This window comes from Carassius gibelio, chromosome A24 (genome assembly GCF_023724105.1).
Source record: "Carassius gibelio isolate Cgi1373 ecotype wild population from Czech Republic chromosome A24, carGib1.2-hapl.c, whole genome shotgun sequence".
Classification (NCBI taxonomy): domain Eukaryota; kingdom Metazoa; phylum Chordata; class Actinopteri; order Cypriniformes; family Cyprinidae; genus Carassius; species Carassius gibelio.
The window spans coordinates 9,267,013-9,281,812 of NC_068394.1; the positions used below are offsets into that span (position 1 = coordinate 9,267,013).

Consider the following 14,800-nt stretch of genomic DNA (forward strand, 5'->3'; position numbering starts at 1 on the left):
GGTCTGTCTAGTAGGACTAAACCTACGCTCAAGACTTTTCACTGTTGCTAAGACTTTGAGGCAAAATGTTGATTTTAAAGTCGATTTTATTATATTGCCATTTAAAAATCAATATGCTGACGTGGAATGAAATAAAATATCAGTATGGAAAGATACTAAAACATTTGACCTCCTCACCCACTGCAACTGGTTATCTATAGCTATCCTGTCCATGAATATTTATCTCGATAGATAGATAGATAGATAGATAGATAGATAGATAGATAGATAGATAGATAGATAGATAGATAGATAGATAGATAGATAGATAGATAGATAGATTGGTTTTACTTTAGAAGCCAAAATGAATATCATTGTACACTGCCAGTCGAAAGTTTGGACACAACTCTTCCATTAAATTATATTTTCTATATTTTTGAATAAAAGAGGAGAAAATAAATATGATGTAAATATTTATAGAGAGAGAGAAAAAGAGAGAGTTAGAGTAAAATAAGTAATTTAAAATAAAATTTTATATAATTAAATTCAACAGAGCATAGAATATCTTTTTTTAGCATAAACCTTTATATAAAAATAAATTATGTGTGTGACCAAGCTAGTAGAGTAGCTATGCCATACTTGTGTAAAGGATGCTTAAAAATTATCCCTGTCAGAGAAATGACAGGCTCATCATGGTGAGTGATGAACGTGGGAGTAATTAACAGCATTATTAAAACTTTGAATGTGATTGCATGGTAATTACTTGAGTTATGGATTTGCTCTGTTCCCTGTAAAGAATGGGGACTGATTTGTTGACTAGCGACTCGTGTGAAAACTAAAGTGCCAGGACCTCATCAGAGCTGCTTAAAGATACGTTTGCTGCTTCATTCATATGCGTAAAAACAATTTTTTTTTTATTTTTTAATAAATTAAATAAAATATTATTTTGCTCTGTGAGATGTATTGACAGAATGAGGGTTAGCATAGGTAATGAGGACCACTCTTTTTATTAATAGAGCACATTTTGCCTATAAATATGACAATATTCAGAAGGTAATGTTGGAAAAGTCTGTCTTGAAATGTAACTGGCCCAGAAAGGCTTGAAAAATTAATATGAATAATTTGCCATGTAGGGCCTATGGTAAACAATCCAAAAAAAAAAAAAAGACCACCGTTTTTTGCTACAACTGTCATTTTTGTTACAGCATAGGGCTGAAATACAGATTACAGTTTTAAAATCTACACTAAGTAGCTATCTTACATTACAACAGAAACAAAAACGGCCTTCACTAAATGACTGAGGATCACATGTCATTCCCAACATAACAAACTAATGCAGAAAAATGCACATGGTTGCCAGGAGGCACATGACAAATAAAAACAATGTTCTAAAATCAGCTCAAAATATCAAACATGAATCATTGTCTAAAGAAAAAATAATTAGTCTGTGCTTAACATCCAGTTGCGTCGCTAGGAATTCTGGGTCTTTTGCACAGAATCTATGTGCCCCCTCAAAATCATGTATCCATGAATTGGATTACCAGTCCCCAGCATGCTTTGCAAGAGTAGAATTTGGATGGAAACAAAGTTTCCTTGATGAGCATGAGCATCATCCATTGGTGAGCATGTGATCTAATGCTAGATTTCTCCAAATCTGTTGTGTTGAAGAAACAAACTGATCAACATTTTGGATGGCCTGAGAATTAGTAAGCTACATTTTTCAGCAAATTTTCATTTCTGGGTGAATTATTCCATTACATTGGACTACCATGTAAATATGATGATTATCATGGTATACATCAAAGTACTATGGTATATTATTGTATACTTTTTGCAATGCTTAAACTTTCCACTTTTCTGTGCTTCCTCCAAGTGATAACATGCTGATGATTTCCATCCCTGAATTCTATTGCATTAGTCCCAGACGATGATTACCTGAGCCAATTCTAATGCAAATCTGTATGCTGCAGTTGTGGAGACTAAACGGGTCTATAAAGGTGGTTAATTGAGAACTGCAGTGCGAGGAACAGAGTCTGTGGTGCAGTCCACTGAGAGCTAAATTGCGTTTGACAGCATCTCATTTCAGTCCCTTCAGTCAGCACAACTAACACTGTCATCTCCAATAGATCCTTTCTGGTCTTGGAATGGCCAAATGATAACCAGCATCATATGTTGTTGGGTCAATATAAAATTAAAGAAATGCACTACAGTAAACTTTTGAATATAATCACTGTGTTTGTAGTAAAACCAAGGACGTGTGTTAACCAGAACATGCGGTCAGTGTGGTTTATCGGAGGAGACCTTGAGGCTGTAGAGATAAATGGGCCCTTAAATTCTCCTCTCCACTCAGCTACCAATGAATCACTTTAAATGCATTGTTTTGGGAGCTTCATATGGTAGTCACGTAAGGAAAGTAGTTTCACCTCTCTCCTCTTTTTATCACACGATAGATAGAGGATAAAGCGGGGCAGATAATGGGACAGGGGTGGTGCAGGTCATGAAGACGCATCTCTCGGGTTGACAAGGGCATCAAACCGAGTTTATTTATAGCCATTGACAGTTTTTCCAGGGGATTGGGGGAGATTTGCATAATTATTAGAATGTGCACAGCACTGCTGCTGCAGATAACGGTAACGAACGACCATCATCCCGTCTCCCAACAGCACAGATTTACAGTATAAGCTCACCACAGGACACTTTATAAACAACCGACTCTTATGAAGCATCTCGACGTGACGTTGGTCTCAAAACTAGCCAGCTGAGGTTCACTTACTAGTTTAATCACATACAGGCTACTCGAAATGCATGCTCATACATGTTTAAGTGTGTGTGCAAATGCTTTTAATTTGGCTGTAGAGAGCCAGGATTCCAGCTGTGCTATTGTCCTCCTGTAATTGGGCGACTTATTTTAGTTCCCTCTGATTGTCTTCTAGCACATCAAGCATAAGGTAAATCCAATAGTCTTTTAACTGTCACCAGTGAGACAAATACAATCCTCTGTTTGTGTCTATTTTAATGTTAAATCTAACTACACGCAATGAAGACATGTGTTATGCTGTCTTTCTTTAAAGGCAGTCAAACCTCCCCTTGTTGTCAAAATGTCAAGCGCCTGAAATAATTTTTGCATACTGTAATGGAGGGTTGTTTTATATTACTTTTGCTTATATAGGAGTTTAGGGATTTAAATATGAAATGATACCTTTGTTGTCATTTAATATTTCAAACACTATTAAATAATTGACACTGTTAAATATAATCTTTAGCAAATTTCTAAATGAATAGCCTTTTTAATACAGTAATTTCTAATGTTTTCATGCATAAATTCACTTGTAACTTTAAAAACAATCGGGTTTAGTTTTCTTTAGTTTATTTACACAAAATAGTATAGAATAGTAATTTCAGTGGTTATTGATCATACTAATTATTGGATTATCGTATTGTTGCATCTCTAATTAAAAAATAGAAAAAATCTGTCTCCAGAAGTAAATACATTTATTTGGGTTAAAAGGTTAAACCTATGATATAAAAATCTTGTCCAAAAACATCATAGTTTATATCATAGTTTGTCTCATAATCATAGTGTATTGACCTTGTATGTCACAATTTTTATTTAAAGCATGATTATTTTTCTTGTTACAGAAATGGGCTTCCATTTGTTTATAGTAATTAGCTGTATATAAAAACATTAGAGATGTATGATGTGTGTGTGTGTGTGTGTGTGTGATATGGAGAGGTCCCATATTGGCCCTTTTTTCCAGGTGTGATTGAGTTAGGTTGTTCTGTCTAGTGATGGGCTGGTGGCTGGACAGAGGCATAATGGGAAAGTCAGAAGCTTATATAACAAGATTTCACAAGTCTTTCCAACAGCCCACCTCCATTTTGAGCTTAGAACAAATCCCGGCAGGGGTTCAGCCACAAAAACATGTATACGCACACTCTCATAAAGAAACAATTTGCAAACCGACTAGACCCCTTTGTTAACTAAAGCCGGTCCACAATGCAGCAAGATTGGGGTCTACAGTGCGTTAGACAGATACTTACTCACTTAATCAACTTTATTGTTCTTAAAAGGCAATTATTTGTGTAGACAGCAGTACACATGCACTTACAGTAGTAACACAACACAGGATATGAAGGGGCTGAGAACAGAAAGAGGGACGGATTTGTTGAGAGAAACGCCAATTTTGTATTCATTATCTGTCACTTAGCAAGTTAGAGCCATGATTCTGTGAGAGTGCCGGACCACACAAACTAAAGCCGGCGCTCAGGAGAGGACTGGAGTCTCGCCATCATTTAGTAATTAATGAGAGGAAACCATCACTCACATTGTCACGCTTTTGTACCAGCTATCACACACACTCATTAGGGCACACATGCAGAGCGTGTGTCTGGAAACGCTACAATTTGGGTCAAGCCACACTTGAGCATGATGTTTTTTCAAAATCTTTTTCCATATAATCAGTCGGATTCCAGCTGAGCTCACTTTCAATGCCGGTTGAAATTCAGAGCTCTTTTTTCCTTGTCTACTAAAAGCTTTTGGTCACATTCACAGTCATTCACGCTGTCAGCCAAACAATTCGCTTGTTTTAATTCACTCATTGGCACCTTTCCACTCACTCACTTCAAATCAACAAACTGACTTATCTACTTTCACACACACTCCTCTTCTTGAGGTTATGTTCCTCATATTTCTCCTTCAACCACTAAAAGCTTTTGTCTTTCCAATCCATTATTTGTGCACGTAGTATATGCAAAGGCACCATGCATCTATTTTTTCCTGGCAATTGTATTTCTGACATGTTTCTTTCCCTAGGCATGAATAATACATTGGGTAAGACAAAAAAAATCACTTTTATAGAACCTGTGGTCCAATACTGTGTAAAATGTGTTTGACTACTAGTTCAGATTTTGTTAAACATGATAGAAGACCATGGGTACATATTCTCCATAACAGTCACTTTGATTTAAATAAATGCAGTCTTGAGGCATAATGTGTGTATATTTCAGATGACATCAGGGCTTATGGGATTCAATATAGCTTTAGTTCACAGCACAATATCATGTTTTATCCATAACAATCATTATCATCTCTTCTCTTTTCTATTCTGAGGCAGTTGGTTCAAGAAACCTGGCCTTAGGAGGGAGAAACAATTAAAGGCACAACACAGTGTTGGATCCTTTACTACTTCACGCTCCTTTGCTCCAACGGTTTTATGGTCCCTTTGACAAGTCTCTAGCCTTTGTAACCACATAAATAGATTACCCAATTCAGTTTCATTCAGCGGTGTAACACATGCAAACACATGATGACCTCAGAATTCGCTCTGCATGCAACAAGGTGGTGAGATGGAGAATAAGGTCCAGCAGATATTTTAGGCTTTGTTGTGGGATGTAAAGCACCAACTGGAATTCCAGGTCCGTCATCTCAAAGTTAGCTATAGAGTTTGAAAAAGATTTAGATGAACACTAATCCAGTAATCACAAGTAGTGAATTAGAAATCCCCTTGAACAAATTCAGACTGTTCAAGGCCTTTAATCTCCTCTGCATATTCAAGTTTTCAAGTTTGGCAATATGGCACTTTGCATCCCAAAAAGGAATCCATAATGTCTGGAAGCTGCATTGATTATTATATGGGAGCACTGCCAATGGTTTAGCAGCTCAGGATTTTAATAAAGGCTCTGCGGAACTCAGTGTTAAACGTGGTATAGATGACTGGGTTGAGAGCGCTGTTGACATAGCCGAGCCAAGTGAAGGCGCTATAGACCTCAGGAGGAATATGACAAGCTCTGCAGTGAGTGTTTAGGATGTGGGTCACAAAGAAGGGCAGCCAGCATATTAGAAAAACCCCTGCAAGAAAAAACAATGAATAAACAGATACATGAAACTGTTCACCATGATTCACACATAACATGATCTTCTTTTTTAGTGTGACACTATTAACTGCATAATGTGCTGGTCACTCTCTTTCATTCAATTACAATAAATTAGGACTGGAGCTTTAAAGTGTCAAAAAGGATATAAAAGATCCATAAAAGTGGTTAATACAACTTTTAAAGCCAAAGGAAAGCTTTGTGTGAAAAACAGATCACATTTAGAGGTAACAATTCCTCTGTGTTGGTATCGTCAACTAAAACTAGTTTTCAGTAATTTGAAATAAAGGGGAAATGAAATAAAGTACAACTTAAAAACACTTAACTTAATTACAGCTAACTGACATAAAAAAATGAAAGCTGAATTACAATTACTAAAACTTTTAAAAAGTTTTAAAACATAATTTAAAAGTGGACCTTATATATATCTGATTGTGAATATCCCTCATGTGGAGTTGCTCAGGGAACCATACTGAGACCCATAAACTTCCTAGCACTGATTGCACTTGATAGCACTGATAACAGTGCCCTTCAGTAGCAAAGACACTGGAATGTGGACGACGTGACTATAGCCCAGGTGAGGTGGACCCCTCATCTGCCCTGTATCTCCATCAGACATTGAATGATCTCGGTCAAAGGTATCAAGGATATTCTGATTCCCTCTCCCTACTTCTTGGATTGTACACACTAGGTAGAGAGAAAAGTAAAACTGTGCCTTGATTTTGCTAGGAAGCTATACAAGTTGAGTCTCTGAGAACCACTCAGAGAGGGGCTGACAGACTGAAAATCCCCAGATATCAAACAGAAAAATTCCCTATATGTGTAGACTTCAAAATGATTATAGATACTTTTATATTTTAAAAGCTATTTTGTGTATTCGTATGATATATGTTATTATTATTTTGTTTACATTTTATTAATTGTATCTTCATTTTGAATTGGCATTTCATGGTAACAGCAAAATAATCAGCGTTCCTTAATGACAAATGTCCTTTGGTACCTGTGATGATGCTAAAAGAGCCAATAAAACTAAAAACAACAATAGTATATAAAAGCACAAAACCAACAATGATTCATTTGTTAATGTATTATTCTTTTAAGTCCGATCTTTTCAATTAATCATTTGATCCAGTCCACAAAAGTAGACTAAATGATTAATTAAGAATCAGATTGATTCAGTTCTCGAGTTCAACTCTCTGAATCAAGCAGGTCATGATGGCAACATCCATTTTGAAAAGAGCTAAGAGTACATTTCTTCAAACTTGACCTTTTGTGATGCACAGAAGAAATAAAGTCATGAGGCTTTTTGGATGAACTACACTTTGAACTTCTACTTCTAAAGTGTTTTCTGCAAATGGCACACATTTCATCAATTCAAGGCATCTGTCTCCATGAGCGTGATTTAATTTCCTCCTCAATTAAGCAGACATTTTAGATCATTGTCATTTAACACTTCACAGAAAACCGACTTATGGGTCATCAGTCAACACTAATAGAGCCAAATTGGTTATTATATACTTAATGTTGTATAAAACTAATATGATGGTTAGAATTTGACTGTACTCTGTAGGTGATTTATGAAGTTATTGGCATTCAGATTTTTCAATATTCCCCAGGTGGTTTCGTGCTGGCAATCTGACAAGCTGTAGCACACGCCAGACGCAGACTGAGCTTCAGAGAGCGACTCTGAAACCCACTTTCAAAATGTCAGATGAGAAGCTATGTGAATCAATAATTGAAAAAAAATAGTATAATGGCATGTGTTCGGGTTGAAGTGGGGAGGTGTCAGGACACCAGATATGAAAGAAAAACAATTTTGGAATAGTCGAGATAAAAATGAATTCGCTGTAATCAATCAGCAAGATGATGAATTTCATAAATGACATGACCCTCCCCGTCACCTCCTCTCTCTCCTTTGAGACATGAGAGAGGGATGAATATCAGTGTTGATAATGATGTAGCTATTCTTATGTATCTTTGAACTTCAATTTAATCTTTGCGATCATTTATTGCAACTTATCATAAAATGCATATATGATCTCACCTGGGGCACCAAGGTAAAACACACAAGTGAGTTTAACCTTGCAAACTAGAAATACAAATGGCCTTGGGCCAAAACAAGATGGAATGTAAAGTTCTGCTTAAATTAAATGTCACATCATTGTATTACTGCTATCATGATGATCAGGGTAACAAATAAAAAAACATGTCAGTATGTAAATAAATGCAAGGAGGAAGATCAAACACAATAAAGCATGCAAATATTACAATGATGTCTTTACTGCTGAATGGCAATCATTCTAACCATGTTAGCCAATCATTTTCAAACTTTAATCTTAGATTTAGTCTTACAAAGAACCATAATAAGATGAAATTACCGATTTAACAAACCTTTAAAATTTCAAAACTATGTCAACCAGTTTGAGCTAAAAGTGAAAACTGAAAAATAAAAAAAATCCGCTGTATTAATTTCAATAGCTCAGTAACAAGTGAAAGTAAGCACTATACAGTCTGTCTTCACTTTAAAAGGATTGAGTACTCGAAAATAAAAATTCTGTTATCATTTACTCGCCCTCTTGACTATGGAAGTCAATGGGGACCAGAAACTGTTTGATTACACACTTTTTTCAAATTCTTCTTTTGTGTTCAGTCGAAAAAATTAATTCATATTTTTTTTTGTGTGTGAACTATGCTTTTACATGAGAAGTATGGAATTTCTATGAAACTAACCACAACAGAAATACAAAAACAATGTTTTATAATTATTTATTTTTTTTAGGAATCTAATAATAGAGCCAGTACAAGCAGTGCAAGCGTCTCACCCAGAACGATGGCCAACATCTGTGTGGCTTTCTTTTCCTTGGAGTGCATACTTCTACAGCGGACCTGACTGGGACACACCATGACGCGAGCGGGCCGAGGTGGATGCAGGGAGGTGTGTGTGTGTCCGTTTGTCAACTTCTTCACCTCACAGCTCCTAACTGTCTCCTGCTCCTTGCCCCCACCCTCCTCTTCCTCACGGTTTGCATCTTGCTCAGTGCGAGCAAAGGACGCCTGGCTGACGCTGCAGTAGTTCAGTGTGATCACAGGTGGCAGCAGCGAGTTCTCGGCAGGGGCGGTTTGAGGCCGCTTACGCCATGGGCAGCTGGCGAGGAGCCGCGGACGGATCACCTGCTCCTTGGTTTCCTGAACAGATAGGGAGATGAAATGCAAGCATGCAAACTTCAAGGTGCGCAGAATATCTTTATTCCTGCAAGTATGTCTGTTCTATAATTAATTAGCTCAACGAGGTATGCTGTCCTCATTTCCTTGAATAGAATGATATCGTCTCAAGGACTACTGAGTATTTTTGTTGCAATATGAAGCTGATTTCACACCGCCTTACACATTGGACCTAGTGTTGGATTGCTTTCTTGACTTTGCAAGTCCTTAAGAAAGGGCAATGAACCAGTAATCCTCTGGCTACTGACTACACATTTGCTGTTTTTCGAGTAATATATTATTAAACTCATGCATAATTTCCTATAACATAACCTTGCCATTGGATATAAAGTAATATTGCCTTTTTAAAAGATATTTAAAAGACTCTGTGATCCCAGTGAGTATTCATTCTCAGTTACAGTATGTTTTCCAATAGCTTTCACCTACACTCAGTTATATTTTTACATTTTACAATTTTCTTTGTGCCTACTTGTCTTTATCAAATCTACAAAATAAACAAAGAAAATAGTTTTATTTTCCATTAAAAATATGAAAACCTCTTTAAAATGTATCCTTTTAATGCTTGTTTTTTAAACTATATCTTAAATTTGGTTTATTGGATTTTTCTTACCCTAATGATATATAGTTCTATCTTGTTTTAAACGTAAAACATAAAAAAAAAAAAGAAAAAGGTAGTCACTTTTAGTATTTTTTTTTATCAATATGTTATGTTATGATATGTTTCTGAAGAAATATATGTTCTTCTATTATCTTCTATTCTTATAAAATATATTCTCTTATATTATTTTATTATATTGTTTTGGGCCAGTATGTTTTTTTTAACAGAGTAACAGAAAAGACAGTCATAATGTTTAAAAATATGTTTTTCATATAAAATCAAATATGTTTCCACTAAAGTATTAAGCTGCAAAACTGTTTTCAACATTGATAATAAGAAATGTTTCATGAGCAGTAAATCAGTATATTAGAATGATTTCTGAAGGATCATGTGACACTGAAGACTGGAGTAATGACTGCTGAAAATTCAGTTTTGCATCACAGGAATAAATTACATTTTAAAATGCATTATTATAAAAAACAGGTATTTTAAATTGTAATAATATTTTGTAAAGTTGCAGGTTTTTTTAAGCAGCCTTGGTGAGCATAAGATATTTCTTTTAAAAAAGCTTACTAACATTAAACATTAAAAAAATTAAAAAAGCTTACTAACCTTAAACTTTTGAACTCACCTGTTGCAAAAGTGCAAATATCTCTTTAATGCAAATATCAAATCAATCACATTGCACCTCCTCTTTTTGTTAATCAGTATCTCCCAGTATCTTTATATCACAGCTCTGATCCCAAGGCCTCAACTAAGGGGCTGTGGGGCACTCAGCTGTGGCTCCATACCAAAGCTTATTAGTCCTAAAACTTTGATGTGACTCCTGTGGAAACAAATGGTTTCAACAAACAGAATGTGCCAGTGAAGGGAGGAAATCACCAGCCACAGCAAGTTGGGGGCCATACATCAGCCATTCAAGTTTCCAGTTCACAGTTTACAGCCGAAGGGAGAAGTCTGTGGAGGCATGGCAAGAGAAGCACACTCGCTATGCTAAATCAGGAGGGAGAATACTGCCAGCAATCTCAAAATACCTTGTAAGATTTCTTCACAGGCTCTGTTGCTCTGAGAAGCCTCATTTCATGCAAGATTAGAACAGTCACACATTTCTATACACACATGCTGGCAAACAATGGTATACGCACATTTATCACATTGATCCTGATGGGGGAAAGGTCTCTTTTCTCTTTGTGAGCATCGTCTTGTAAACACGTCTCCTGTGGAGAAATGTTAAAGAGTCAGCGGGTGGAAAACAAAGCCAATGCAAAAGCATGTAAAACAAATTTAAGGAGCAGAAAAAAATAGAGAGTAAAAGATGCCAAGATCAAGGCAGTGAAACTGAAATAGGCCGCTATGAAAAAAATAATTAAAAATCAGTTTTTCAGTTGATGCTGACTGTGTCGTCTCACTGAAGCCCATTATATGGCTGGAATGGATCATCTACCTCACTTAAATAGAATTATCATTAAGAACCAAAATGACCTTAACTGAACAGAATTACTGATAATCAGGCTTTGTCTGAATCATCTGTTATGACTCTAAGGCAGTTGACGATGTTCTCCAGCCACATCTAAGATAAAGAAACGTAGCGAACCCAGAACAGTGTTATTTTATCATTTATTTTTACATTTAAATTTACATTTTAGTTTGAGTTATTTTGAGTTAGTTATATTTTTATTGTGTGCTTTTGTCTAATTAATTCTATTTGATTCTATTTTCTTTCCTTTTTTAACTTCAGTTTTAGTTTCAGTAATTTTATTGATTAAACGTATTTTAGTTATTTGCCAAGGCAAAAACCTTTTTTAAACAAATTTTTTATTTGCTTTTTAATTTGTCAAATATTTTGTTTTATTTGAGCTTTATTTCAGTGACATTTTAGTTGTTTTAGTTAACAATGACAGCTTACCCTAAAACTAAAACTATTGTTTTGCCGTACACTAAAATTATAAATATAAAGATAAGGCTATAAATTCCAAGGCATTTTTTAAAGGGGTCGTATGATGTTGCTAAAAATAACTTTATTTTGTGTATTTGGGGTAATGAAATGTGTTTATGTGGTTTAAGTTTCAAAAAACATTATTTTCCATTTATACTGTGCATTATTGTTTCTTCTCTATTGCCCCAACTTCTGAAATGCGTCGATTTTTACAAAGCTCATCAGTCTGAAAAGCGAGATGTGCTCTGATTGGTCAGCTATCCAGTGCGTTGTGATTGGCTGACTGCCTCAAGCGTGTGAAATGTTACGCCCCTCACCATACTGTGATGCGTGTCCCAGTCAGAACACCAGTGCTACAAGACAAAAACAATCAAACCCATTACAAACGAGCCATTTGTTATCTAGTGGGGAAATAATTACGAATTATAATGACTTATATCTTGTGTTTTTACGTTTTGCATTGCATCTCGCGGTGTAAACATAAAACGTCTGCATTTGTGATCGGAGAAACGAAAAAACAACAAGTGCTACTCTACACCAGCGGTTCTCAATTCCAGTCCTCGCACTCCCCAGCTCTGCATATTTTGCACATCTTTCTTAACACACCTAATTCAGATAATCAGCTTGTTAGAAGTGAGCTCTGTTCCCATTGATATGGTTCCTCCCTACACAGTGTTCATTGCTCCTTACTCCCTGAGCAGGGGAAAACTGTTGTTGTTTATCTCTCTTCCGAAAATTAGTTCACGGATTTGCGCTGTGCAACGTCTTCACACATGGTCAAGTGTGACCTCATATACCTCTGTAAATAAACACAATTTAAATTCACGTCTCGCACACTTCAGTGCACTTTGAATAGAATCATGCCGGAATATCCTTGTTGTCCACTTTTCAGGGCACTTACATTTATATTTATGCATTTAACAGACGCTTTTATCCAAAGCGACTTGCAGTGCATTTAGGCTATACAATTTTTATTATTTTTTTTAATAATTAAGCAGTTATCTGGAATTGAGAACTGCTGCTCACTACACTACACTGCTCAAATCTCACATTTGAATCATCAGTGGCAAATCCTTTACATATGTAAATGTACGCATTGTAGTCTTCTCTCCCAGGATCAGGAAACAGTCCTCCTGTAAATACAACAATGATTTCTAGTTGTGTCCTCTTTTGGAAGGCCAAACAAAGTATTTTCGCTTTCACAATGAAACAGTGTCTCCACAACATGTCGCCGGTGGCACTCCCAAGAAGAACGGAAAACTTAAAATCCCGTTATATGACTCCTTTAAAATAACACTGGACCTCAGTGACTTTCTTTGTAATGACAAAAAAAAAAGAAGACATTTTTAAAAAATATCTTCTTTTTTGTCTAACAGAAAAAAAGAAAGTCACACTAGTTTGAAATGAGAAGAGGATGAGTAAACTATAAATTTCATTTTAAAGTAGCTAAATTATTGTTGATTGTTTCATTTAAAAAATATGAACAGTACAAAATCACCCAGTTATGCAAATTTACAGCTCATATTTGCAAGTCTGTGCTTGGATTTCATTTTCTTTATTCAAATGAGATAGAATGGGGAAAAGTGTCTTTTTAATAGGAAGAAATTATTCAGGGCAGCCTACAAAGAAATTTTCTCCATATCAAATTTTGCTCCAGTTCGCTGGAACTAAATCTTGCAATAAAATTCCTAGGATGTGTTGCCGAATTTCTTTGTTGGAACTTGACTGCGCATCTCACTTACACAAAAAGGCAATGATACAAAGGCTCAATCTGCTATTCTGGAGAGTTGTTTCAATGAATAAAACAAGAATGTAATGTTTTATAACAAAGACAGACCAAGTTCCCAAGTTTATTTGAATTTATGTGAAATGTAATACAGAGTTTTGATCCAGGATTGGCTCTAATGATCCAAGTTGTTCATTTCTAGTGATTATGTTCTAATGTGTTTTAAGTACAGAACAGAATCAGAAACAGTTGAGGAGATTATGTGTGGACGTGAAATGTGAGAATATCTACTCTTACCGCAGATAGTGGTGCGGATGCTGGCTGAACTTTGCTGCTGCCTTGACGGAAGGTGATTCTCTTCTGCCTCCTTCTGAGAAAGATGTAGATGCGCACATAGACCAGAAGGGTCACCATGAATGGCAAGTAAAACGACACCACAGAGGAATAGATAACAAAATCAGGATTTGAAATCGAACACACTGCCGGATCATCTGCAAAAAACAGACACGCATATTCATCATTCATTGCAGGGCATTTCGTCTTGTGAATCTTTTGTTTGCTTTAATAAAGCTAGTAAAATATTCCATTGTGTAACATGGAAAATCACAGATATTAAGTATAAGTCAGTGTTGATGTATGTTATGATGTAGGAAGCTATGTTGGAAGTATAATCAATACTCTTATCAGCAGTAATCTGTGATACATATGTATAATTATTTTTGCGGCAGCATAATTAGACCCTCAAAGTCCTTCTCTCCCATCTGCAATACATGCCGCTAAAGCAGAACAAATCACAAGCATATCTAGGAGGCTTGTGTGTGTGTGTGAGAGAGATGACATTCATTATATCTCACCGTGAAACTAATTAACTGATTACTCTAATTAAATGGTTGGTTAATTTCTTCGTAACCTAATTTATCGACATCTGATAGAAGCACACTGAAAGCTATAGCTATAAAATTAACCCTCAAGATAAATACTCTATTGCTTTATTGTATTTTGAAAATACATGGTTGAGGAAGCTACTTGTAGATTATCAAATTAAAGATCATGTAAAGTAGTTGATTCACAGTCAAGAAACCCTTATAATAGATATACTACAAACTACTAAAATTGCTAACTAGATTAATAATGCAGACTTATCATGTACAACACAGATTTTTGTCCAATCAAATGCTCTAGAATGAGAATATCCCACCCCCAATTATTGTGACAAGTGATGTTATTCATTTTGAATTCTTTTTATTTTTTTGGGGCACAAAATAATGAGGATCTCAACAGCATTAACCCGAAACAGTTGTAACAACATGACTAAACTAAATGTTTTGCTACAAAAAAGTTGCCTCACAATGACTTCTATGTACGGTCTGAGGTGAATTCACAGATTCACTGTCTTGCAATTAAAGCCTTGTTGCTTTTATCTTACTCCCCTATACTGATTCTCAAACATCTCTTGATTTAATTTGTC

The 14,800-nt window shown here is 35.7% G+C and overlaps 1 protein-coding gene across 1 annotated transcript in view; it reads right to left on the reverse strand.

Annotated features, from left to right (window-relative positions):
- Positions 1-4,016: 4,016 nt before the first annotated feature.
- The window catches only part of LOC127945900 (D(3) dopamine receptor-like), a 138,454-nt gene continuing 127,670 nt past the window's right edge, over positions 4,017-14,800 (reverse strand). The window contains exons 5-8 of the mRNA XM_052542012.1: positions 13,630-13,823; positions 10,816-10,887; positions 8,673-9,036; positions 4,017-5,827 (exon numbers count right to left, since the gene is read on the reverse strand). Coding sequence (XP_052397972.1) covers positions 5,631-5,827; positions 8,673-9,036; positions 10,816-10,887; positions 13,630-13,823 — 827 coding nt within the window. The 3' untranslated portion in view covers positions 4,017-5,630. The remainder of the gene's footprint in view (positions 5,828-8,672; positions 9,037-10,815; positions 10,888-13,629; positions 13,824-14,800) is intronic.